Source organism: Heterodontus francisci, chromosome 20 (genome assembly GCF_036365525.1).
Source record: "Heterodontus francisci isolate sHetFra1 chromosome 20, sHetFra1.hap1, whole genome shotgun sequence".
In the NCBI taxonomy this organism is placed as follows: Eukaryota; Metazoa; Chordata; class Chondrichthyes; order Heterodontiformes; family Heterodontidae; genus Heterodontus; species Heterodontus francisci.
This window is the reverse complement of record NC_090390.1, coordinates 68,825,900-68,852,651: the sequence shown is the minus strand read 5'-3', so window position 1 is coordinate 68,852,651 and position 26,752 is coordinate 68,825,900. Positions and strand designations below refer to the sequence as shown.

Genomic DNA, 26,752 nt, shown 5'->3' with positions numbered 1-26,752 from the left:
AGCACTTTGCTTGAATGTTGCCCCTGCCATGTTACTCAAAATCCACCCTCTCCATCATTGGCATAGTGTGGTTGTGTAAACATGACACTTTTTGAAGTATTTATAAATCCTTTAAGATGCAATATTTTTTTTAAAATCTCAAATTATTTTCCTAAACTGCATATGTTGCTCCACTCTTTCAACAAGAACAGTTTCATATTGTTATGTGTCGTTAGTAGGAAGTTCATGGTTGGGATTTATCTCATGTTCTTTGAGAATATGGTTAGAAATATGAATATGAAAATAAATTTGAGGCATTTGGAAGTTTGGACCTTTCAAATTATAATCTAATTTAATATAAGGAATCCGATACCTGTCAGAATGTAAAAGACTTGCTGTCAGAAGCTTGAATTGGAGATTAACTTTAGTTAACACTATCTTTAATCCTTTACCTCACAAATAAACCTTAAATTCATTTGGGTCCTGGGCTAACCTGCAGGCAGTTTGGACCCCCAACTCAAAGGCTCACAAGCTCAAAAACATTCCAGTTTCAACTGACATTTGAGCAAACCTGCCATAATTTATCAGGTTTTACCAGTTCTTGAAAGATCTGCCACAATGAACATGAAACAGCATCTCAGAGATGCAGAAAAACTTGCAGGACAACTTCATCCAACAGGAGCTAAGCTCCTGTCAAGTTATCGAGAAGCTCATAAAGAAGACCTGTCCTATCCTCCAGGTAGAAGGAAAAAAAGATAATGTTAATTGAAGAGACTACTGAGCTCATACTTTATACTGCTTGTAAAGAAGGCAAGCTGGAAATCTGCAGTCCTTCAGCTGACCAAAAAGGAGTGAGGGGGCAGTTTTGCTTTCATTTTGAGGGAGTCCCAGCATACCCCTTTCACCCACAAGATACAGCTTATTCCTCCAGGATTTCCAGCCTCCTTTGGCAGGCAGAAAAAAAAGTCAGATACGCAAGATACACCCCGGTGGCTCAGACAACCACCCAGGGTATTCAAATTAGCACAGACATAGGGGCCGATGAATTAATATCAGCAGCTGATGCAAAGATTGAGACTGGGAGAAAGAATTATTTAAATATCAGTAGTAGAACCGCCAAGCAGAAAAAGAGTTTACAGCAATAGTACACTGTGAAATAAGAAACAAACAGAGTAAATGTATTTATGGACACCAACTAAAATGAACATTGTGGCACTTGGAGGTTTTTATGCAGGCCATATATGCAGGTCATGTATTTTTTTGGCAGGAGATTTAGGTGGGGTTCATCTTAAACACTGAGCATATAAGCTGTGGAGTTCCCTCGCTAAACCCCTCCACTTCTCTGACTCACTCTCTCCTCCTTTAAGACCCTCCTCAAAATTTACTTCTTTGACCAAACTTTTAGTTACCCCCTCCGAGTATCTCCCTCTTTGGCTCAGTGTCAACTTTTAACTGATTACATTCCTGTGAAGCCCCTTGGGAGGTTTTCCTACATTAAAGTAACTACATAAATGCAAGTTGTTGTTATATATGGTACATTAAACAGGGTGGGCACTCCCTGCAGGCAATCCAATTAATTAGTAAGTACCTTGAAACACTCTCTCTAGTCAGAACAGCTCACTAATAAGCCTCACAAGTGATACTCCCTTGAAACAATTCATTTTTTGTTAAATAGTATCAACATTTATCACCTTTTTGTTTTCTATTCACTAACATCCCTTCAAGATATTTCCCATAACATTCTCAGCCACATGGCCCCAGATTCATTAAATGGGATATGCATGCTATGAAGCAATGGCCCAACTCTTATTTTTAAAAGGTTAATTGATACATCAACAAAAAATGTCCACCAAAATGAAATCAAATCATCCACGTGTTAACATCTAACTCTACAAAATTAGAATGATCACTCTTATAAACCTAATCATACTACAGAAATATAACAGTTTTCCCAATAAACAAAGCTCAAGTACTGAATAACAAAAAGCAGAAAACTGTCTGGCATAGTGAGTTAGCTACAGTCCTTCCACATCTTCAATCTGCAGTGCAATCCAGGTGAGACTAGTGAAATGAAGGACTCCTCTGCAGTAGCACAATCACTGACAAAATGATGTCTGGGAAGTAGAACTTGACCATTAATTGTTATAATTGGAAAAAGCATGTGGCTCTCCAGTATTCAACCTGTAATTCAGGGCTCGATTTAGTTCTCCCCCAGGCGTCAGGATCTGTGGCGGGGGCAGGCCCTGAAGATGCCTCTGGGAGAGAGGCGCCACGCATCCTGCACCAGGAGGGCCTGGCCTGATATTGCCAGCAACAGCGAGGCCACATGGTGGCCCCCTGCTGCTTGGCGATGGGAGCAATTTAAATAAATTATAATTAATGAATTAATTACACTTATGTTCCCACCGTCTGTCCCGGTGCGATCTTCATGCCGCTGGCCTTCAGATGCCCATCCAGGGAAACGAGGCGCCACACTGGTGGGAAGGGGGAGGAGACAAGTTTCTCAGTGCAGTGAGGCGGGGGGAGAGGAGGGAAAGGGGTCAAAGTTACATCATTGGTGTAGAGGATGGTGGGAAGGGTTTTACATTAAAGTTTATGCACTTTGTTGGTGGGGGGAAGGTCAGGTGGACAAGGTAAGTGTTTTGTGGGGGGAGAGGGCAAGTAATTTATTTGATGGTTATCAGTGGCAGACACAGAAGATTCAGTCCTCAGAGATAGGAGACCAACTTAACTAAGAAAGCTAAAGATGCATGAATGTCAAATTGAATATCAGATTTGTCCAGAAGATGAATTGACAAGTGATGTAATTAATCTCCAAATGTTAGATTTGAGATTTAAAGCTGCAATATTATGGTCAGTGTGAGCACTTATCCCTGAAGCATCTTGCATCCAGTAATATGTTCATCTACATGGTCTATATTTCCATATAATTTTGAATATGTTATTATAAAAACACTGTGTTAATATCACTAACAGAACCTAGTTTAAACATTTCACTTGAACCACCTGTTGAAAATATACTGTAAACAGATATCAAACCTATTTTTAACTACATTTCACAGTATATAAAACAGCATACATTTCCAGCAATATTGTTCAAGAGCAAGAAAAATAAAGACTGACATTTTTATGTGTGGCCAACACAGTCTTACTTTTCTAATGGCAACTACAGCCGTTTATAGTGCTTTTGCACTTCTAAATGGCCAGAAATAATCCCTGTAAATTGCAGCTCAAGGGTTATAATTTTTGTTAATGAAATAATTATCTAGGTCATGCTAACTGTAATATGCAAAACAAAGATTCATTAGTCTATTATCACTAACCGTTTTTCCTGTAATTGATCAAGCAAGCTGAAGTATGGTGCTCGTGTGATTGCATCAGCTATTCCAGATTCTGGTGCCGAACTCCCAGTAATTTGGGAACTATATACTCCATCTACAAGATATCACATTAAGACAACATATTTTTGAAAGCTGCTGACTAATTTACCGAGAAAATCTAACCCAACATTTACCAGTGAAAAGTTAATGTGACACTCAACTGAAATACATTAATATCAAGAATATAATCACATCAAGGAGTCGTATAAAATACACACGGATGATTTTCCACAAATATTTTAGGTTAATAAATACAAGTTGTTGTTGCTAAAGAGCCTCCCAGGTGGACAAGATGCAGTTTTAAGCTGAAATGCCAGTTTAGTCTGCATTTAGCACAAGAAGCCATCTTGGTAAAGGAGTTAAAGCTTCCACTAGAAACTGCCATCCAGAGGATCGTTAAGGGACTGATTGGTCTATAAAGTGAAGTGCTCATTAAGGAGGCTGCACAGCATTTTGGTAAAATAGCGCCCTCCTCTAACATCAATCAGCTGATTGGGAGTAAATGAATCATTGCAGAGGTTTCCAGGTGCTTTTACTGTTCACTTCCTGCTAGAGGTTTGAAGAGGACTTTTGAAACACATCGGGAGACTTTCTGGCACACCTTGTCAAGATTTCACCAACACTCTTAACGTTTATTCTGGAAACTCCCTTAAGATTTCACCTAAAATCAATGAGTGTTGTGCTACTCTAGCTTATACGAGTAACTAGGAGAAAGTGAGTGCTTGGCCATCAGCATCTTGCCAGGTGCATCTTGGTCTGCAGGAGGAATGGGAGGAGGACTTGATGCCAGACACTATGCTACTAGCTGCTGCAGGAGAGAGGGACAGGAAATACAGGAGGGCGAGGTGGGCTCTTCCCTCTTGTGGGTACAGGACATCCATCCTGGTCTGGACCTCCAGTGTTGTGTCTGAGAAGCTGTGCACCCTCTCACTCAGTCCTTGAGCCAATGTGAAACCTGCCACTGTGTACCAGCCAGCACACTCCACACCTTCAGTAGAAGTAGGTGTGTGGAGTCCACATACACTGCTCCATGAAAATTGTGTCTAATCAACGCTCGAGTGCTAAACCTCCAGGTGTCTGATTTAGCACCTTCAGTTAAGTTCAAATTATGGTAATCACCAATGAGGACCAAATTTGCATGCTTAAAACCAAACTTTCAAACAGGTGTGTCTTATTAGCACAGCACCCACTTAATGCCTGTTTTCACCTTTTCACCAAATAATCCCCACTGCTAAAATTACTAAAGTGAAAAATAAATCAATATTGATTGGCAGCTTTCTCCAAATAATATTTACATAGTTGTAGCAAGCATGTATTACTATCATTCTTCTTCTTACCATAGAGTTCATCCCTGATGAGTTTCAGTACTCTGGTCAACATGCCCGTGTGTGGCAAGAGGTCGTCTAATACCTGAAACACCAATTTCATTCTATCCTCTGTTGGCCTTTTGAAAGACAGTTCCTTTTTGTCCTCCATCAGGCGGACAAGATACTGATTAGCTGTTCAAATAGTGAAAAAATATTGAATTGGACAATATTCTACATAAAATTCAGTCCAGGTGCACTTATTTAATATGGTAAGTTTATTTGAATTGGATTGCTTCTTCTAAAAAGAAACTTGCAGTTATATAACCCCTTATCACCATTCTCAGAAAGATCTTAATGTTGATTGTGGGAGGGATGTATGAAGCATTGCAGAAAACATCACCACGCTTCCTCAAGCAGTGTCACGGGATCTTTAATGCCATCTAAAGGGCTCATTATGAAAGCCACAAAACAGGCCAAACAAATATAGGGCAGATGGTGGTGTAGTCGCAATGTCACTGGACTCATAATCCTGAGGCCCAGGCTAATACTCTGGGAACACAGGTTCAAATCCCATCATGGTGGAATTTAAATTCAATTAATTAATAAAAAAATCTGGAATGGAAAGCTACTCTCAGTAACAGTGCTATGAAACTACCATCGACTGTGGTAAAAATCCATCTGGTTCACTAATGTCCTTTAGGGAAGGAAATCTGCCATCCTTACCTGGTCTGGCCTACATGTAACTCCAGACCCACAGCAATGTGGTTGACTCTTAACTGCCCTCTGAAATGGCCTAGCAAGCCACTCAGTTCAAGGGCAATTCGGGATGGCCAGTGATGCTCACATCCCATGAAAGAATTAAAAGAAATGAAGGGAATGAACAAGATCCAAAAAAATCATTGCAACGTTAGATGCTCCTTGCTCAATGCTATGAAATGCACTGGGCTAAATTGGTAGGTTATGAAGATGGATGCCCCAATTATAGTATTTTAGCTATGCGTGATCAAAAACAGATCTCAAAAAGGTATTGATTGGAAGATACATGAGGCATTTATCCAAATTGTTGATGCACACCAGTACTTGGGCATTTTGATGTCAACCTTAGCCTTGACACAGAGTCCCTGGAAAGGGTGCACGCAGAGTCCACCAGTATGCTTGAGGCCCTCCATGATCGATGGGCGCCGGAGAGACTGGAGTACATGCTCATCACTAAAGACAATATTCTGATTTAGTTTGTTGTTTCCTTTAATTTACTGTTTATTATTTGTACCCCTTTAAAAACGTAAGGAGTAACTCTTTGATATCTAGTGGGCTCAAAGGTGGTATGCCTTCCATAGAAAGACTAGACCTAAATGAAATCTCTATCTAGACTCAGTTATCCAATATCTGATCCAAGTAGGACTACAGCACTTCTGGGCATAATGATAACTAACTGGTCAACCTGGCTGATTAAGGGGACCTATAAGAGGTAAACCATCACTGGGGGCACACGTCCTCACATTCAGATGCAAATAAACCTAGAAGCTGTTAGTCTAGCACAGGGTTGTCCAACTTACGACCCGCGGGCCAGGATCCGGCCGCCAAAGGTTTTCATTAAGCCCGCGGATGTATTTCAGAAATGGGAAATTTCTCATCGTCTTGGAGGCAGTACCGAGAAGGTTTACTAGACTAATACCTGGAATGGAGGGGCTGTCTTACGAGGAAAGATTGGACAGGCTAGGCTTGTATCCGATGGAATTTAGAAGAGTAGGAGGCGACTTGGTTGAAACATATAGGATTCTGGGGGAGCCTTGACACGGTGGATGTGGAAAGGATGTTTCCCCTTGTGGGAGAATCTGGAACTGGGGGTCACTGTTTAAAAATAAGGGGTCGCCCTTTTGGGACAGAGATGAGGAGAAATTCTTTCTCTCAGAGGGTCATGAGTCTTTGGAATTCTCTTCCTCAAAAGGCAGTAGAAACAGAGTCTTTGAATATTTTTAAGGCAGAGGTAGATAGATTCTTGCTAAGCCAAGGGGCTGAAACTGTGGAAAAACAAACTGACCAATCATAAAGCTATGCTGCACACTCCTGCTCCCTGTAACTGTTCGAGGGAGACAGGGGGACAGAGAGAGAGAGGGGGACAGAGAACGAGAGGGGGGGGACAGAGAACGAGAGGGGGGGGACAGAGAACGAGAGGGGGGGGACAGAGAACGAGAGGGGGGGGACAGAGAACGAGAGAGAGAGAGAGAGAACGAGAGAGCGTGAGTGAGCGAGAACGAGAGAGCGTGAGTGAGCAGAGAGAGAAAGAGGGAAAGAAGGGGACAAAGGAGGAAAGAGAGAGAGAGAGAGGGCCACAGAAAGAGAGAGGGGGGGAAACACAGAGCGAGAGAGGGGGGGGCAACACAGAGCGAGAGAGGGGGGGGCAACACAGAGCGAGAGAGGGGGGGGCAACACAGCGAGAGAGGGGGGGGCAACACAGAGCGAGAGAGGGGGGGGCAACACAGAGCGAGAGAGGGGGGGCAACACAGAGCGAGAGAGGGGGGGGCAACACAGAGCGAGAGGGGGGGGGGCAACACAGAGCGAGAGAGGGGGGGGGCAACACAGAGCGAGAGAGGGGGGGGGCAACACAGAGCGAGAGAGGGGGGGGGCAACACAGAGCGAGAGAGGGGGGGGGCAACACAGAGCGAGAGAGGGGGGGACAACACAGAGCGAGAGAGGGGGGGACAACACAGAGCGAGAGAGGGGGGGACAACACAGAGCGAGAGAGGGGGGGACAACACAGAGCGAGAGAGGGGGGGACAACACAGAGCGAGAGAGGGGGGGACAACACAGAGCGAGAGAGGGGGGGACAACACCGAGACAGAGGGGGGCAACACCGAGACAGAGGGGGGCAACACCGAGACAGAGGGGGGCAACACCGAGACAGAGGGGGGCAACACCGAGACAGAGGGGGGCAACACCGAGACAGAGGGGGGCAACACCAAGACAGAGAGAGAGGGCAACAGAGAGAGAGAGAGAGGGCAACAGAGAGAGAGAGAGAGGGCAACAGAGAGAGAGAGAGAGGGCAACAGAGAGAGGGGGCAAACACAGAGAGAGAGGGAGGGAGGGGGGCAAAACTGAGAGAGAGAGAGGGGGGCAACACAGAGAGAGAGGGGGGCAACACAGAGAGAGAGGGGGGCAACACAGAGAGAGAGGGGGGCAACACAGAGAGAGAGGGGGGCAACACAGAGAGAGAGGGGGCAACACAGAGAGAGAGGGGGCAACACAGAGAGAGAGGGGGCAACACAGAGAGAGAGAGGAGGGCAACACAGAGAGAGAGAGGAGGGCAACACAGAGAGAGAGAGAGGAGGGCAACACAGAGAGAGAGAGGAGGGCAACACTGAGAGAGAGAGAGGAGGGCAACACTGAGAGAGAGAGAGGAGGGCAACACAGAGAGAGAGAGGAGGGCAACACTGAGAGAGAGAGAGGAGGGCAACACTGAGAGAGAGAGAGAGGGCAACAGAGAGAGAGAGAGAGGGCAACAGAGAGAGGGGGCAAACACAGAGAGAGGGAGGGGGGCAAAACTGAGAGAGAGAGAGGGGGGCAACACTGAGAGAGGGGGGCAACACAGAGAGAGAGAGGGGGGCAACACAGAGAGAGAGAGGGGGGCAACACAGAGAGAGAGAGGGGGGCAACACAGAGAGAGAGAGGGGGGCAACACTGAGAGCGTGACAGATAGAGAGAGGGAGAGAGAGTGATCAAGATCACTCCTGAGAGAGGGAGAGAGAGTGATCAAGATCACTCCTGACAGAGGGACATCTATCCAGAATACTTGGCATTGCTACAAGTGTGCGGGAAAACATTGACTACTTGTGCAAGCAAAAAAATGGCAGGTATCTCACTAAATCAGTGTCCAACATTCTCATTTAAAGCTTCTTCACAAAAATGCACATTTGTTGTTGTTTTGATTAATAGTAAGATAAACTTTTAATGCCTTTATCTTTCTAAAATTGTCTCATTGGCCTCCTATGCAAGACAAAAATTGTAATGTGTCCCCCCCATGCAAAAAGGTTGGACAACCTTGGTCTAACATTTCCATTAAGATGGCAGAGAGAGGAATTTCAAGTGACTTTACTGCATGATTTTTACCCCACATAAATCCTCATTCTCCACTCCCAAATTAATGGTGATGTCAAACTAATACTATAGATTATATTATTCAACCCAGCACAAGTGAGAGCACTATGTCCTAACTGAAGTTAGTGTATGTAAATATACTACTGGAGCTACAAATTGATCCTCATTGACTGCAACAAAAAGGGAGGCTGATAATGGCTGAAGCCATAAATGTCACAAATCAAAAATAGCTGGCTTAAAGGACACCCAGTTTTTGTTGTGTTATTGACTTTTGACTTCCCTTTCTCATCCACTGTGAGGCTATACGAAGACAGCTGTAAGCAAAAACATGATTTGCAAAGAGCTTTCTCTTCTCTCCTCACATGTTTCTCCACCAATATCAGTACTGACGTTATTTTATGGTCGAGAGTGGGAGGGCTTTTGGATAATTGGGCAGGAAAAGGCAAATTTTTCTCGGGCCCTTGCTTTCTCCTGCCAGCTGCCAGTACTACATTATAAACAGAGCTGTTTTATATGCGAGAAGGCGAATTTGTTAATGAGAAAAGCCTTATCAATGCCATAAAGGGTTGTTGAACACTGAACAGCAGCACCAGCACATAGTCACATATAACACATGGCAGAGATCATTTGATCAGTGAAAAAATAACAGCTCTGACAATATAATAGAAACAAATTTTTCCCCTATATAGACAGTGAGTTATGAAATGTTACACAAGAAACTTTCCAGGTGTCAGAATACAATACATTCATGCTTTGGCAGTGAATTTATTCACAGGTCCATCAGATTGGTCATCCTCCTGTTGAAAGTAGCTTATTTTTTTTAAATGCAAGGCCTTGGCTAGCTATCGATATACATTATAAACTACATTTTGCAACAAAAATGGCATAAAAGTTATAAATTGGCTACAAAATACTATGAAAGGAGCTGCATATATTATTTTTCCACTGCAAATTTGATGTAGATTTATTTATCCCTGAAGCAACTATGAAAGTATCTTTTAATTATTGCAACAAGAGAATCAATTCCTTCTTGCAGTCAAGACTACCTCATTCTATCCTGTCTCCAGGTCAACTAGACTGGAAGAATGGATAGTGAGCTTATTGTATCTGGCACTGTACCATGTGTTGCCTGATAAGAATAATCAGGTTTCAGGTGGGCAGGAATACACAGCTGCAGTATGCATGCTCTATTCAGGTGCAAATTGGTGTCCCCGAGTACTACTCAATTCCTAAATTTGTTTCTAAATATATGATACTTTTTTAAAAATTAGACTTTTTGAAATCAAGGAACACTGCTCCTTTCATGTCTCAACACTGAACCTGAGGCTGATTATGTCATTTTTCCTTCTCATAAATGCACAGATATTTTCAGTATGACATGAGCTTAACTGATAATACAGGTATCAGTCAGTTTGAAGCTTGCATAGGTGATTTCCTTAATTTTCCTTACCTGGTGAGGTTGCCCCAAGTATGGCATTAGAATCCAATGATTTAAATTTCCGTGATTTTGTCTTGAATGCCATAGTGAACAAAGAAGTAGTCAGTCATTCAGTTGTGAGGAAATTGAAATTATGCAACTGAAACAAAAATAAATTAGATAAATTATTATGCAAGCTCTTATGCTTTCTAAGGTACTTGTATTAGAGATTGTTTTCAGTGGCAGCAAAGAATACAGCAATCTCAAATTTTCTAGCTTAGTTCCCTTTTGCTTAATGCAGGATCGCCTGCATTATCATCCAATGTGATGCCCAACATGTACCAGACACCTGAGTTATGCATCATTCAGCACGTTGATCTCCCTTCACTGCAAGCACTTTCAGTTCCTTTCACCAGTTTCATCGCACTGCTATATTTCTGAAAGTAAAGGAGGTCACTGATGGCATCAAGTTCTTGCTTGATCCTCTGCTGCCACCTTCACTTGTTCCTTCTCACATGTCCTTTGTGATTCACCCGATTCCTTAACTTCACTATATGTATCTTCTGGGACAGCACCTGAAAATGGAAACTCAGAACCAAGTCAATCTGGTAATCCAGAGCCTGAACTGGGCAGGTCTGCAGTAATCCAAGGCACTGTCACAATGACAAACTTGGAGGGGTAGACTTATATAAGAACGTAAGAAATAGGAGCAGGAATAGGCTATTTGGCACATCGTGCCTGCTCCGCAAATCAATAAGATCATGGCTGATCTGATAGTGGCCTGAACTCCATTTTCCTGCCTGCCCTTCCCATAACCCTCGATTCCCCTGTAGATCAAAAATCTAACTCAGCCTTGAATATATTCAATGACCGTGCCTCCTCTGCTCCCTAGGGCAGAAATTTCAAAGATTAATGACCCTCTGAGAGAAGAAATTCTTCCTCATCATCATCTTAAATTCTGAACTGTGCCTGCTGGTTGTCATTGGGGATCAAGAATCTTCACTCTTAGCTTCAGGTAATCCTGCAAGCTAATGTCTCAATGGGTAGAGTGGTTCTAGCATTGTAAAAAGTGGAAGGCTTACCAAAGTTATAAAGTTTTAGCTGGTAAATTCCAACTGTGCACACTTCAAAGTTCCTAAGTCTTGGCTCTGGCAAACTGCACCAAAACTCTCTGATTTGGCTAAGTGGGATATGTTTCTATGGGGAAAGTGTGTGCACTCTATATTGGTCAAATAAAATAAGAGGGGGTCATATTTCTCAGTAGCCTGACTTAGAGTGTCATAAGCATGGTGATAGATTCCATGCATTATCAGATTCCCAGCTGACTTGCAAAAAAAGAGACACAGCATTAACTCTTCAGGCTTCTTCATTGCAAGCAGAATGTACAATTCAACCATGAGGAGAACATTTGGCAACTAAAACAGGCAACATTCCTCAACTGTATTTCCTGCAAAAGAGCCAGCAGCAGCATCTGAAAAGACAAGGGTTCTTTGATATCCTCCAACCATCTGTGTCTCCAACAACAAAAAAATCACGCGCCAGCATTAACTGCAGCTCCTTTCAATAGCAGGTACAACCCTAATCATTAAACACCAGTTGGCACAATTTTTCTTCATTTTAAACTTAAACCTTTCAACATATTCCAGCAATATAGATTTGTCAAATGCCTTTTTGAATCTATTGATTTGGCATTCACTGTAGGTTCCCCCAAATAAAGTATGATTGATGAATATCTCACAGATTCCTTTGGTCAAATAAATGACTCTAATAATGTGAACAGTAAGTAGTTCTGCAGCTTAATATTAGTGGTTAAAATAAATTATTCTGCTTTTTGGAAGTGAAGCATATATCAAATATACAGAACAGAAACAGGCCATTCGGCTCAACTAGTCCATGCCAGCATTCATGCTCCATCTGAGCATCCTTCCATCATTCCTTATCTAATTCAATGAGCATAACCCTCTAGTCTAGGGTTGTCCAACTTTTTTGGGCGGAAGGCCGCATTGTGATTTTTGCTCAGCCCAGGGGGCTGGTGAGCAAATGTCGAAAGATAAAAGCATTAAAAATGTATCTTACAAATAAAAACAACAAATGTGCATTTTTGTGAAGAAGCCTTAAATGAGAAGACTAATTTATTGACTTACTTCCTTGTATATTGAAAACTGATTTAGTGACATAATTGGCATTGCTTTTGCTTGCATAAGTAGTCAATATCTGCCGCACACTTGATGTAGCGATGCAGAGTATTCTGGATAGATGTCCGCCTTTCAGGAGACACCTTGATCTCTCTTCTCCCTCTCCCCACGCTCTGTGTGTGTTTCGCATTCTCTCTTCCCTCCCCCCCCCCCCCCCAAGACTAAGGGACACAGATTCAAAGTTTTGTGCAAAAGATGCAGGGGGAATATAAGGAAGCACTTCTTTTATGCAGTGGGTGGTAATTACCTGGAGCTCACCCACAAGGGTGGTGCAAGTGGAGATGATCAATGACTTCAAGAGGAAATTGGATAGCCATCTGAGAGAAATAGACTTACAGGTCTACGGGGATTGAGCCAGGGATTGGAAAAAAGTCAGAATCTACCAGAAAATCCCGAGTCTGTTGGGAAACTGCTGTTCCTGATGACAGCGGCTGTCACCTGTGAAACTGACAACGATCTTTTTTAAAAGAGCTGACTTTTAAAAGAACGTAAGAGCGTTCCACTCTCTGCAACCTGTGAAATTTGCAGCACAATAGTTTAAAAGCCAGTTCTGACAAAGAGAAATTTCTCAATTCCAGTCATGGTGAGGATGAGGAACGGCCCGGGAACAGTTTACATCCGTGGGCCGGATGGAATCGTTTGATGGGCCAGATCCTGGCCCGTGGGCCATATGTTAGACAACGCTGCTCTCGTCCCTTCTCCCTCATATGCTTACCTAGATTCCCTTTAAATGTATATATTATATTCATCTCAACTACTCCCTGTGGTAGTGAGTTCCACATTCTCACCACTCTCTGGGTAAAAAAGGTTTCTTCTGAATTCCCCATTTGATTTCTTGGTGACCATCTTATATTGATGGCCTCTAGTTTTACTCTTCCCTATAAGTGGAAACACTCTCTCTGTATTTACTCTATCAAAACCTTTCATAATTTTAAAGACCTCCATTAGGTCACCCCTCAGTCTTTTCTTTTCAAGTGAAGAGAGGCCCAGCCTGCTCATCCATACCTGATAGTAGTAACCTCGTAGTTCTAGTTTCATCTTTGTAAATCTTTTTTGCACCCTCTCCTGTGCTTCCATATCCTTTTTATAATATGGTGAACAGAATTATTGTTACAACCGACCGCTCCAGTCAAAGCATCCAAACAAAATATACGATTCTGATTGTGGTGGGAGAAACACACTGTTAATTCAATCCCGTCCCTCCACAGATCGCCTAACATATCATTTTAAACTTTCCAAATTAAAGAAAGACCCAGCCAAATTGTACCATCTAACCCCCAAATGAGGCTAACCAAACCAGGTGTCTTTCAATCAACAAATTAACTGTTTCATTAGAAAAACTAAATTCTTAAACACTATGAAGATATAAACAACATTTAAAATAGAAAAAATTTGAGCCCTTGCAAATTTACGCTCCTGCCAGATGTGAAACAGCCCAAAGTTGCTTGAAGTCCTCGCAGATGTCCGATGGGGATTAAAAAGGTTCTTCATCAGTAGAACATCCGTAGTCTAATCCAGAAGACAAAATTGTTGCTTTCCTTCTCCAGGAATGAATTTTTACAATTGACAACTTGCAAACACTTTTTAATGAATCAATTTGGCTTTAGAATTTTTGAGGGATAAAAGACTGTCATAGTCTAACTTCCCTGCCTTCAGTTTAAATTCTCAGAGATCTCTGTTTTGGCTTGACTTTTTAGAATTTGAGAGAGAATAATAAATAAACAGTCTAAATTCTCTTCCTTCAGTTTAAATGGTCTGAGAGCACTCCTTTCAGGTGCTAACACACTGCTGTATGTCTGTGTCCTCTGTTAGAACAGCCTATTTTTCCACTATAAACCAGTTCAAAATTAAATTGTAACAAATGTATCTCTCGATGCTCAGTCTTGAATGGCTGTAACCAAGGCAACCAGGATGCACCCTTTAAAGCTGGTCGGTTCCCTTTCTGTATGGTTGTGTCCAACGGCAACCAAAATGCACCTTCTTGGTAACTCCTGAGGCCTGCTTGTTCTTAAAGCAGTACTGATCCTTTGCTGCCTTAAAGACACACCAATATTTCCCGGAGAGAAAAAAAATGACAGGATCATGACACTATGCACAGTACTCCAAGTATGGTTTAACCAAGGTTCGATACAAGTTTAGTCTAACTTCTCTACTTTTCAATTCTATCCGTCTAGAATTGGATAGACATATGGATGAAAATGGAATAGTGTAGGTCAGATGGTTTCACAGGTCGGCGCAACATCGAGGGCCGAAGGGCCTGTACTGCGCTGTAATGTTCTAATCTAATTAGAATTAATTTGCTTTTTTATAGTCTTATTAACTTGCATTGCTACTTTTAGTCATTTGTGTATCTGTACTCCCAGGTCCCTTCGCTTCTCTACCCCAATTAGGTTCTTATTTTCCAAGCAATATGTGATCTCCTTACTTTTCTTACCAAAATATAATCCCTCACAATTACCTATGTTGAAATTCATTTGCCAATTATTTGCCCACTCTACTAGTTTATTAATGTCTTTCTGTAAGTTGTTGCAGTCATCCTCAGTATTGACTATTCCCACCCTGCCAATTTGGTGTTGTCCACAAATTTAGAAATGGTGGTTTTGATTCCAAAGTCTAAATCATCAATCCTGCTGACCTTACAAATAACAGAAGATTACAAGCTTGCACATAATATTATGGCAGCCTGTCACACCTGTGCAAAGATAACAAAAGTTCATAGGAGTTACATAACCGTCTTTTAACAAGCATTTGGGAGCTCCTGGATACTAGTGTGATCCAGGGCAAACACGTCTGCAGTAAGTTTTGTGGCTCGAAGAGCTTCGGGTCACAGTCAGTGAACTGGAGTCTGAGCTGCAGACACCACGACACATTAGGGAGGGAGAAAATTATCTGGGCATTTTGTACCAGGAGGCGGTCACACCCCTTAGGATAGGGTCTTCTGATTTGGTCAGTGGTCAGGGACAGGAGAGTGTGGCTGCAGCTGAGACAGGTAAGGGGATCCAGAGGGCAGGAGTGCAGGAGCCTTAGCCTTTGGTGATTGTCCAACAGGTTTGTGGTTCTTTCAGCTTGTTTGGATGAGAGTGGGGGCTGCAGGGTGGATGAGCAACCGGACCATGGCACCATGGTACAGGAATCCATTCAAGTGGAGGGAGAAAAAAGGAATGGAGTGGTAGTAGGGATCAGTATAGTTAGGGGGATTGACACTGTTCTCTGCAGCAAAGAGTGAGAGACCAGACGGCTGTGTTGCCTGCCCGGTGCCAGGGTTTGGGACATCTGCTCAGGGCTGGAGAGGAACTTACAGTGGGATGGGGTGGATCCATTCATCGTGGTTCATGTAGGTACCAATGATATAGGAAGGACAAGGGAAGAGGTTCTGTATAGTCAGTATGAAGAACTAGGCGCCAAATTAAGAAGCAGAACCTCGAAGGTAATAATCTCTGGATTATTACCTGAGCCACATGCAAATTGGCACAGGACAAATAAGATTAGAGAAATTAATGCATGGCTCAAAGACTGGTGTTGTAGAAGTGGATTCCAGGTCGTGGAGCACTGGCAACAGTACTGGTGAAAGTGCTGGCTGTACCATTGGAACGGTCTACACCCAAACCTTGCTGGGGCTGGTGTTCTAGCGAGCCGCATAACAAGGGAAGTCGGGAGGGTATAAAACTGAATAGTGGGGACGACGGATCAAATTTGGGAAGATATGGTAAATCAAAGAGTAGAGACAAGGCAAGAGAGAATGGTATTAATATGGGAAGTGATAGACTGTGACAGGAAGGGACAGAGCGTACAAATCTAAGAGTAAATAAACAGATCAGGCCAGAGGTTACAAAAATAATAAAAGGATACAACTAAAGGATCAGTATCTGAATGCACGTAGCATTCGAAACAAAACAGATGAACTGAGAGCGCAAATAGCAATAAATAAGTACGATCTAATAGCCATTACAGAGACATGGCTGAAGGATGACATAGATTGGGACCCGAATATTGAAGGATACATGGCATTTAGGAAGGACAGGAAGCTAGGAAAAGGAGGAGGGGTAGCTCTGTTAATTAATGATGGAATTAGCACAATGAAATGGATGACCTAAGTTCAGGAGACCAGGATGTAGAAGCAGTTTGGGTAGAGATGAGAGATCATAAAGGCAAGAAGTCACTTGTGGGAGTGGTGTACAGGCCACCTAACATTAACCACACTGTAGGACAGGGTATAAAGGAAGAAATAATGGCAGCTTGTCAGAAAGATACAGTGGTAATTATGGGGGATTTTAATCTACAGATAGACTGGAAAAATCAGATGGGCAGAGGTAGCCTAGATGAGGAGTACATGGAATGTTTGAGATAATTTCTTGGAACAATACGTTCTGGAGCCAACCAGAGAGCAGGCTATAGAGACCTGGTATTGTGCAATGAGATAGAATTAATGACCTCATAGTTAAGGTGCCCCTAGATAGCAGCGATCATAATATGATTGAATTTTATATTCAGTTTGAGGAAGAAAAGAGTGGCTCCATGACTGGTATTTCAAACTTAAATAAAAGCAATTATGAGGGCATGAAAGCAGAGCTAGTTGAAGTGAACTGGCAAATCAGATTAAGGGATCGGTCAATAGAGATGCAGTGGCAGACATTTGAGGGGATATTTCTGAATACACAGAATAAATACATTTCAACGAGAAAGAAAAATTCCAAGGGTGGGACCCGCCATCCGTGGTTAATTAAAACAGTTAATGACAGTATCAAACTTAAAGAAAAAGCCTATAATTGCGCAAAGATGGGAGGTAGGTCAGAAGATTGGACAGAATATAAAAAACAGCAAAGAATGCAAGTCCAACAGGCAGTAAAAAGGGCAAATGGTATGTTGGCCTTCATAGTGAGAGGATTCGAGTACAGGAGCAGGGATGTCTTGCTGCAATTATACAGGGCCACACCTGGAATATTGTATGAAGTTTTGGTCTCCTTATCTGAGGAAGGATGTTTTTGCTATAGCGGGAGTGCAGCGAAGGTTTACCAGACTGATTCCTGGAATGGCAGGACTGAAGTATGAGGAGAGATCGAGTTGGTTAGGTTTATATTCGCTAGAGTTCAGAAAAGTGAGGGGGGGATCTCATAAAAACCTATAAAATTCTAACAGGACTTGACAGGGTAGATGCAGGAAGGATGTTCCCGATGGTGGGGGAGTCCAGAACCAGGGGTCATAGTCTAAGGATACGGGGTAAACCTTTTAGGACTGAGATGAGGAGAAATTTCTTCACCCAGAGAGTGGTGAACCTGTGGAATTCGCTACCACAGAAAGCAATTGAGGCCAAAACATTGTATGTTTTCAAGAAGGAGTTAGATATAGTTCTTGGGTTTAAAGAGATCAAAGGGTATGGGGCGAAAGCGGGAACAGGTTACTGAGTTGGATGATCAGCCATGATCATAATGAATGGCGGAGCAAGCTCAAAGGACCGAATGGCCTACTCCTGCTCCTATTTTCTATATTTCTAATGATTAAAAAATTGATAAGGAAGGTTATATTAGAGTACGAGAGAAAGCTAGCTATAAATATAAAGACAGATAGTAAGAGTTTCCATAGATATTTAGAAAAGAAAAGTTAACAAAGTGAGCATTGGTCCTATAAAAAGTGAGTCTGGGGAATTAATAATGGATAATAAGGTGATGGCAGATGAATTGAACAGATATTTTGCATCGGTCTTCACTATTGAGGATACAAGTAACATCCCAGTATTAGCTGTAAGTCAGGAAATGGAAGGGAGGGAGGAACTCAAGAAAATTACAATCACCAGAAAAGTGTTACTGAACAAATTGTTGGAGCTGCGGGCTGACAAGTCCCCGGGTCCTGACGGACTTCATCCTAGGGTGTTAAAAGAAGTGGCTAGTGAGATAGTTGATGCGTTAGTTTTAATTTTCCAAAATTTCCTGGATTCAGGGAAGGTTCTATTAGATTGGAAAATAGCGAATGTAACTCCTTCATTCAAAAAGGGAGGGAGACAGAAAGCAGGAAACTACAGGCCAGTTAGTTTAACACCTATCTTAGGGAAAATGTTAGAAATTATTATTAAAGACGTTATAGCAGGGCATTTAGAAAAATTCAAGGTAATCAGGCAGAGTCAACATGGTTTTGTGATAGGGAAATCATGTTTAACCAATTTATTAGAGTTCTTTGAGTGAGTTACTTGTGCTGTGGATAAAGGGGAACCGGTGGATGCATTGTACTTAGATTTCCTGAAAGCATTTGATAAGGCACCATATCAAAGGTTTTTGCAGAAAATAAAAGCTCATGGTGTAGGGGGTAACATATTGGCATGGATAGAAGATTGGCTAGTTAAGAGGAAACAGAGAGTAGGCATAAATGGGTCATTTTCTGGTTGGCAAGATGTTATGAGTGGTGTGCCACAGGGATCTGTGCTGGGCCTCAACTTTTTGCAATTTATATAAATGACTTAGATGAAGGGACCGAAGGTATGGTTGCTAAATTTGCTGATCACACAAAGATAGGTAGGAAAGTAAGTTGTGAAGATGACACAAGGAGGCTACAAAGGGATATAGATAGGTTAAGTGAGTGGGCAAAGACCTGGCAAATGGAGTATAATGTGGGAAAATGTGAAATTGTCCATTTTGGCAGGAAGAATAAAATGAAAGCATATTATCTAAATGGTGAGAGATTGCAGAGCTCTGAGATGCAGAGGGTATCCTAGTGCATGAATCACAAAAGGTTAGTATACAGGAACAGCACATAATTAGGAAAGCTAATAGAATGGTATAGTTTATCGCAAGGGGAATAGAACACAAAAGTAGGGAGGCTATGCTTCAGCTATACAGGGCATTGGTGAGACCACATTTGGAGTACTGTGTACAGTACTGGTCTCCTTATTTAAGGAAGGATGTAAATGCATTGGAGGCAGTACAAAGAAGGTTTACTAGACTAATACCTGGAATAGGCGAGCTGTCTTATGAGGAAAGATTGGACAGGCTAGGTTTGTATCCGCAGGAATTTAGAAGAGTAAGAGGTGACTTGATTGAAACATATCAGATCCTGAGGGTCTTGACAGGGTGGATGTAGAAAGGATGTTTCCCCTTGTGGGAGAATCTATAACTGGGGTCATTGTTTAAAAATAAGGGGTCGCCCATTTAAGACAGAGATGAGGAGAATTTATTTCTCTGAGGATTATAAGTCTTTGGAATTCTCTTCCTCAAAAGGCGGTGGAAGCAGAGTCTCTGAATATTTTTAAGGCAGAGGTAGGTAGATTCTTGATAAGCAAGGGGGTGGAAGGTTAACGGGGGTAGGTGGAAATGCGGACTAATCAGTTCAGCCATGAACCTATTGAATGGCGGAGCAGGTTCGAGTGGCCTACTCCTGCTCTTAATTCATATGAACGTATGTTAGTAATGTTTTGTTGCACAATTATTCTAATATTTTAACACCCTCCAATCAAAATGCCAACTCGTTCCTGTCTTCTTCCCATTGAATTTTGAAACACAAATTCAATAAGTAGCATTAAAGTGCAGCTGATTGTCATATCAAGCAACCTGTGTTTCAATAAAAATGAAATGACTGCAGAAATGCTTACTGTAAATGATTCCACTACTTTGTCAAGTGTTTGGTCAAGCAGTCATGGACACTGAAAAATATCATGGGCCATGAAATCCCTGTCAGGCACTCTGCTGGCAGAAGAGTAGTTGAGCAGACCCAAGGTCCACCTGAGCGGACAGGCCCAGACCTGTCATCTATTTTATCAAGCTTTTCATACATGGGGTACACATTCAGACAAATATTTTGTAGCTTTAATGGGACTTTTATTAGTCAACAGCACAGTCTCCAAAATCCAAGCAATTGTTTTCACTACAACATTTGGCACTGAGAATTGAGAGCACTAGGTTTCGTACCTGATTTCAGATCGCACGCTTCCTTCTGTATGAATGATCATTTCAATTTCTGGGGCAGGCACATAGCGAAGCATCAAGAAGACATCAAAATTTGATCCATTGACCAAATATCAGTTTATAACAGAACACCCTTAAATCTAATCGATTATATAATTCTGATAATACACACTAACCTGAATTTTGTGAGGATTTGATAGTGGCACAGAATGAAGCATGTGATGGGGATTTTTTTCTTCAAGAATGGCAGACTGCCACCTGCAGTGCCTTACTTGGATGTGTCTGAAGTCTTGGAGTTTGACTTCCCTATGTGAATCTACAAATGGTCTTGAAGGTTTAGTCTAGCAGGGGAGTAGCTACGTCATATACCCTCGACCAGTGGAGCGGTCCTTTTCTCGGAGGTCATCCTCTGCACTGAGCGCTGAGCTTTGGAAGGATGCACATGGAGCTGTGAAGGAAGGGGGACACCCACCTAGCCAGCCAGATCAGCCGAATCAACAGTAACGATCAATGGGAACCCAGTGCTCTCAATTTTCAGTGTCACATGTTGCAGTGAAAAAAAGAGTTTGGATTTTGGAGGCTGTGCTGTTGACCAATACAAGCCCCATTAAAACTATAAATATCTGTATGAATGTACACCCCCATACTTTGTACCCCCTGCAAACTTTGATTAAATAGATATATGAATATACCCCTATGAATAAATTTTCTTGAGAACCCAATTAAAATATATGTAATTTGATACAAAAATAGATACAGTAGTATTTGCAGTGTAATCTTAGTTCAGTGATAGTATTCGTGCTTCTGAGTAAGATGACTGTAGGTTCAAGACCACTCCAGGACTTGAGCTTATTAATCTAGTCTGCTAACTGCAGTACTGAGGTAGTGCCACATTGTCAGAGGTGCTCTCTTTCAAATGATACCTTAAAATATATATTTTCAGTCCTGGCCAACGTTTATTCCTCATTCAACACAATCAAACAGACTGGTTATTCATCTCATTGCTACCTATAGGACTTTGGGTGTGCACAAACTGGTTGATGCATTTGCCTACAAAACTCAAAGGACTACAATTCAAAAATAATTAATTGGCCATGAAGGGCTTTGGTACATCCTGAGGCTGTGGAAGGTGGTATATAAATGCAAGTTTTTCCTCTTGACATCTTCTTGCTTATATAAAATGAGCATAACAGTGCACAAATGACCTACTCTGTAAAAACTGGTTTCTCTGAGGCAGGTATCACTTTTTATTGTTGACTGAACAATTAGAATCTTTTCCTTTTTTATATTTATGAGTTTTCATTAATTATTGTTGTTGTTTCGATCTGTAAGTTTTTGCAGTGTAAAGCATCTATTTCTAAGTGCAATTTTTACAACAGTCTTGCTTCCTGCTGCTATTTCATGTTCTGCAATCAAAGTGAGCAGGCCAGGAATTAATTCAGGGGTACCAATGGTGCTTCTATGTGTGAAGGTAGGAGGGTAGTTTTTGAGGGGGCAAGAAAGGCAAGCGCAACTACACCTCAGGTAGAATGAATGCACCTCTTCTTTTCCCTGGCCCCCATTATCCTTCCGTGGCATGAAAGAGAAGATAAATCTTTGGCACCCCTGAGTCACAAAACTATAGTAAAAGCAGGTCCAGGCAAAAGAAGAAATGCATTCATAAGTCAGTCTGCTGTCAGCAGATAGTGATTGAGGTCTTGTTTGCACTTTTTCCATGGAAAGGAGGCTTAACTAGCCATAGAATTTTTCTCGAGTAGCAGGATTGCCAACAGTGTAAGGCATCATAGATAGTACAGACCATTGAACCTGGTCAGAGCCACCTGACAGGACAGTGCTGTCCTCTGTCGGACTTTCTCACAAATGTTGTTTTGGGCCTTACAAATGCCTTTCCTTTCATTTTATTTTTTCCTGGCACTTCTCCCAATTCTCTGCTTCCGACTCCCCCATGTTCTGCGAAAGGCTGAGAAATATTTAAAAGCTCTTATTAAGGCCAAAACAACATTTTTCCCCTTGTGTGCAGCCACTTATCTTTAACTGGGTTCATCTTTAAAATTTGAGTTGCAGGGGAGATTTTTGACATCCCCAATTAGGCCAGCTGCCAGTACAAGGACAAAACTGTGATGGAAATTATGCCAATTATTCAAATAACTTGACCCCACAAAACTCTATGCAGTCAGTTCAATGCTTTTGGATACTTCTACACTAACAGCACAGATGTTCATGGGACCACAAATTGAGGGAAATTGTGATTTCCCTTTTTCTCCCCTTTAACAAATCTAGTAATTCTGCCTTAATTGTTTCTTTAATGTTCATTCTGTAGAGTTGCCTAAATACCACTCCCCCAAAAGATTATTTCTCTCCAGCCATAATAATAACCATTTATATCTATCCTCCATTTATTATTGTTTAGTCAATTCTTGATCATTAATTCTCTTTTAAATCCTCAAATTGTGATCTTTGTAACTAGTTTCTTGTCACGCACTTTATCAAATACTTCTTGGTCACCTAGATTATACTGTTACATCTACTGCCTCTTCACCACTCTTAGCTTAGTGATGCCTCCAAAATCCATGCTAGTTTTCATTAAAAAGAACATTATTGTGTAAATCTCAACAGTCAGAACCACATCAGCCATCTTCCTTGGTACTATACCTGCTGTCAAGGAGCTAAAAAAGATTTCTGCCAAAGCTTCCGCTATTTCTTCCTATGCTTGTTCAAGAATTCCCAGATGTACGCAGTCAGGCCTCCAGTTCCTTAATAACACTTCCTCTACTAATATCTATCTTCACTAAACATTCGCTGCTCTCCCAGTCATCTTATTTATGGGATCAGGAATCCTCTCTTGCGAAAACCGAACTGAAGTGAAGAACCCATTTATAAATGCATCCATGCCCTGATCCTCTACGACTAATCTGCCAGTCTTATCCTTTAGAGGCCCAAAGTGTTCTCTAATCCTCTGCCTTCTGTGAACATAACTGAAAAACTTCTTATTCCCCTTGATAAACCATTGCAATTTTCCTTTCTAATTTCTTATTTTCTTTCCAGAATTTTATTTTAGTAATCCTTTGATGCTGTTTATATTCAAGCTACACCTCCCTCCCCCACCCTTTCCTGGTTCTTTACATTTTAAAAAACTTATGCCTGTCCCTTTAGACAATTGTTTACCTCTCTATTCAGCCACTTCAGCCCAGGTTTAACCATTATCCTCTGGCTTCCTAATACTACAAATTTTGACTGAATCCTTTCTGATGTTCTTTAAACATGCATCATTTCACTATATTTGTTTTTATCTTTAATACCTGTGTTTTGTTAGAAGCTATTGTGACAGGGCAGGTTGGTACTATCATTCAAGCAACGAGTACCTGACTCCCAATCAGAAATTACTTTGATTTCCAGGAATACGCATCACTGATAATTTTCTATTGTGGTTGGGTGACTTACTTTGGCTCTCAGATAAGGTCTTAAGAAAAAGGAAGGTGGGAGAGATCACACATTCTCCTACACTTGAATTGTTGCTGAACACTTACAATAAATAAAGAAGAAAAGACTTAACTTGCATTTATGTAGAGCCTTTCAGGACCTCACAAAGCACATTAAAACACATTATAGCCAATTCAGCAATACAAGCCAGAGAAGTTTGTAGCCTGCATTGTCCCCAGCTGGAGTTAATGTTCAGTGCAAAACTAAAGGAGGGTGCAGAAGAAAATTGTCATATAATGATTTTATTTTTATTTCTCTTCACGCCCAATAATGCTGACATGTTGCTCGCAGGAAAAGCGGGTGCCAACCTTCCTCTGTATTATGCCTGTGCACGCTAATTTATGCGATGTAAGACAAGGGAAAAAGGGGCTGAGAACCTCATTTGCACTCCACATGCATTTCATTTTGCGGGTCAGGAAGGGTAGAGTTATAGTACCCAAAATAGGCATTCCAAAATAAATTACATTTCAAACAGCAAAAACTGACATCACCAAGGTCTCTATGATGACTTTCTCCATTTCCACTCATTGCAGGCCATATGCTGAAAGTATCCATATAAACCATGTGTACTACTTAGGAATTTAAGGAAACTGATACCAACTTCAATAGAAAGGAAAAATGGAGTTTTGAGCACTGAGATAAGGAAACATTTAACGTGTATCATTGCAGTAGCCCTGCATTATGAGCAGAGGCCCTGCATTATGAGCAGAGGCTGCCAAGAAGAGGAGTCTGTGCTCACATCTTCCCCTTAACATAATGGTCCTCTCATCTGAAATCTCTTTTTATGTGTCCCACTTCAAGGAAGAGGTGAAGGATGCAACACATTTAAATGCCAGGAAACCGAGGCATCACTGTAGGAATAGTACACCTACATACTGTTACCCAAATATATTGAACCCATAGGAATTTGCTGGACTTCAAGAAGAAATACCTTTGGAGACTTTGGGCAAGATTTTAACTCATTCAAAACCCATCCACTTACACAGAGTTAAAACTTTGACTCACCAGGAAGGGAGTGACAAAGCTGTGCCACATGTTAGGGTGAGGTGGGTGGGTGGGAAGAAGAGGGCATAAGGGAAGGGAAAGCACCGAATAAAGAAGTAGAAGTTTGCACTAGGAACGGCCACCTGGAGGATCAATAAGCCACTGACTGCCACTTAAATTGCTTGCAAGTGTTCAGAAACAAGACTGCATGGCATTTTGGTGGATAACGTTTGGCCTAACGCCCCCTTAACAGCGACCAGCTGACTGTGGGTAAACAATTCGTTGCTGAGGATTTCAACATCAACAGCAACTTGTATTTATAGTGTCCTTGACATAATAAAATGTCCCAAGGCATTTCACAGGAGCGTTATGAATCAAAATTTGATACCGAGACACACAGGAGATATTTGGGCAGATGACCAAACGCTTGGTCAAAGAGGTAAGTTTTATGGAGCGCCTCAAAGGAGGAAAGAGAGGTAGAGAGGTGGAGCGGATCAGGGAGGGAATTCCAGAGCTTAGGGCATAGGCACCTGAAGACAAGGCCAGCAACAGTGGAGTGATTAAAATCTGGGAAGCTCAAGAGGTCATAATTGGAGGAGTGCAGTATCTCAGAAGGTTGTGGAGCTGGATGACGTTACAGAGATAGGGAGGGATCAAGTGTGGATGGATTTTAAAACAAGGATGAGAACTTTAAAATTGAAATGCTGCTTAATCGGGAGCCAATGTAGGTCCAGAGGACAGAGGTAATGGATGAAAGGGACGATGCCAGTAAGGATGGCGGGTAGAGTGTGAGAAGCCTGCCAGGAGAGTTGGAACAGTGAAGTCTAGAAGTAACAAAGGCATGGATGAAGGTTTCAGTAGCAGATGGTGAGTCGGGCAAAGTTAGGGAGGTGACAATAGGCAGGTGTAGTGATGGCATGGATATGTGGTCAGAAGCTCATCTTGGATCAAATAATACACCAAGGTTGCAAACATTCTGGGTAGATGGAGGGAGAGATTAAGGGAGGATAAGAGGGCAGTGAACTCAGAGGAGAGAGAGCATGATGAGTTAAGATAGAGGTTGAAATCACTGATGATGAGAAGTCACCTGGTGCAGGGCTGAGAGGGGAAAGCAGTGAAAATGTCTCAGTGAAATTTTTTTTAATGGTACTTAGGTGGGCAGTAAAGAACATTAGCATCAACATTAACAGAATTTCTTATCCACAGCTGTTACATACGTTTCTAAATTCACTTGAAAAAGCCCTTCAAAACACTCCTGCAGGGGATACAGAGACGAAGTGGGCCCACATCAGAGACGCCATCTATGATTCAGCAATGACCACCTTTGGCTAACATGAGAAACAGAATGCAGACTGGTTTCAATCTCACTTTGAAGATCTGGAACCTGTCATAGCTGCCAAGCGCACTGCACTGTTGAACTACAAGAAAGCCCCCAGCGAGTTAACATCCGCAGCACTTAAAAGTAGCCAGAAGCGCCGCACCAAGAACAGCCAGGCGCTGTGCAAATGAATACTGGCAACACCTATGCAGTCATATTCAGCTGGCCTCCGACACCGAAAACATCAGAGGAATGTATGATGGCATTAAGAGAGCTTTTGGGCCAACCATCAAGGAGATCGCCCCTCTCAAGTCTAAATCAGGGGAAACGATCACTGAAATAAAAACAAGAAATGCTGGAAATACTCAGCAGGTCTGGCAGCATCTGTGGAGCGAGAAGCAGAGTTAATGTTTCAGGTCAGTGACCCTTCTTCAGAAACGATCACTGACCAATGCAAGCAAATGGACCACTGGGTGGAGCACTACCTAGAACCGTACTCCAGGGAAAATGTCACTGATACTGCCCTCAATGCAGCCCAGTCTCTGCCAGTCATGGATGAGCTGGAGGAACAGCCAACAAAATCGGAACTCAGTGATGCCATTGATTCTCTAGCCAGTGCAAAAGTCCCTAAAAAGGACAGCATTATCCCTGAAATAAGCAAGAGTGCCAAGCCTGCTATACTCTCAGCACTCCATGAACTGCTTTGCC

The 26,752-nt window shown here is 42.1% G+C and overlaps 1 protein-coding gene across 2 annotated transcripts in view; it reads right to left on the bottom strand.

Moving 5' to 3' along the window:
- Window positions 1-26,752, bottom strand: part of LOC137380713 (uncharacterized) — a 360,734-nt gene that overhangs the window by 321,879 nt on the left and 12,103 nt on the right. For both annotated transcript variants that reach the window (XM_068052983.1, XM_068052984.1), the window contains exons 2-4: window positions 10,212-10,338; window positions 4,697-4,858; window positions 3,303-3,414 (exon numbers count right to left, since the gene is read on the bottom strand). In XM_068052983.1, the coding sequence (XP_067909084.1) occupies window positions 3,303-3,414; window positions 4,697-4,858; window positions 10,212-10,284 (347 nt within the window). In that variant the 5' untranslated portion in view covers window positions 10,285-10,338. The remainder of the gene's footprint in view (window positions 1-3,302; window positions 3,415-4,696; window positions 4,859-10,211; window positions 10,339-26,752) is intronic.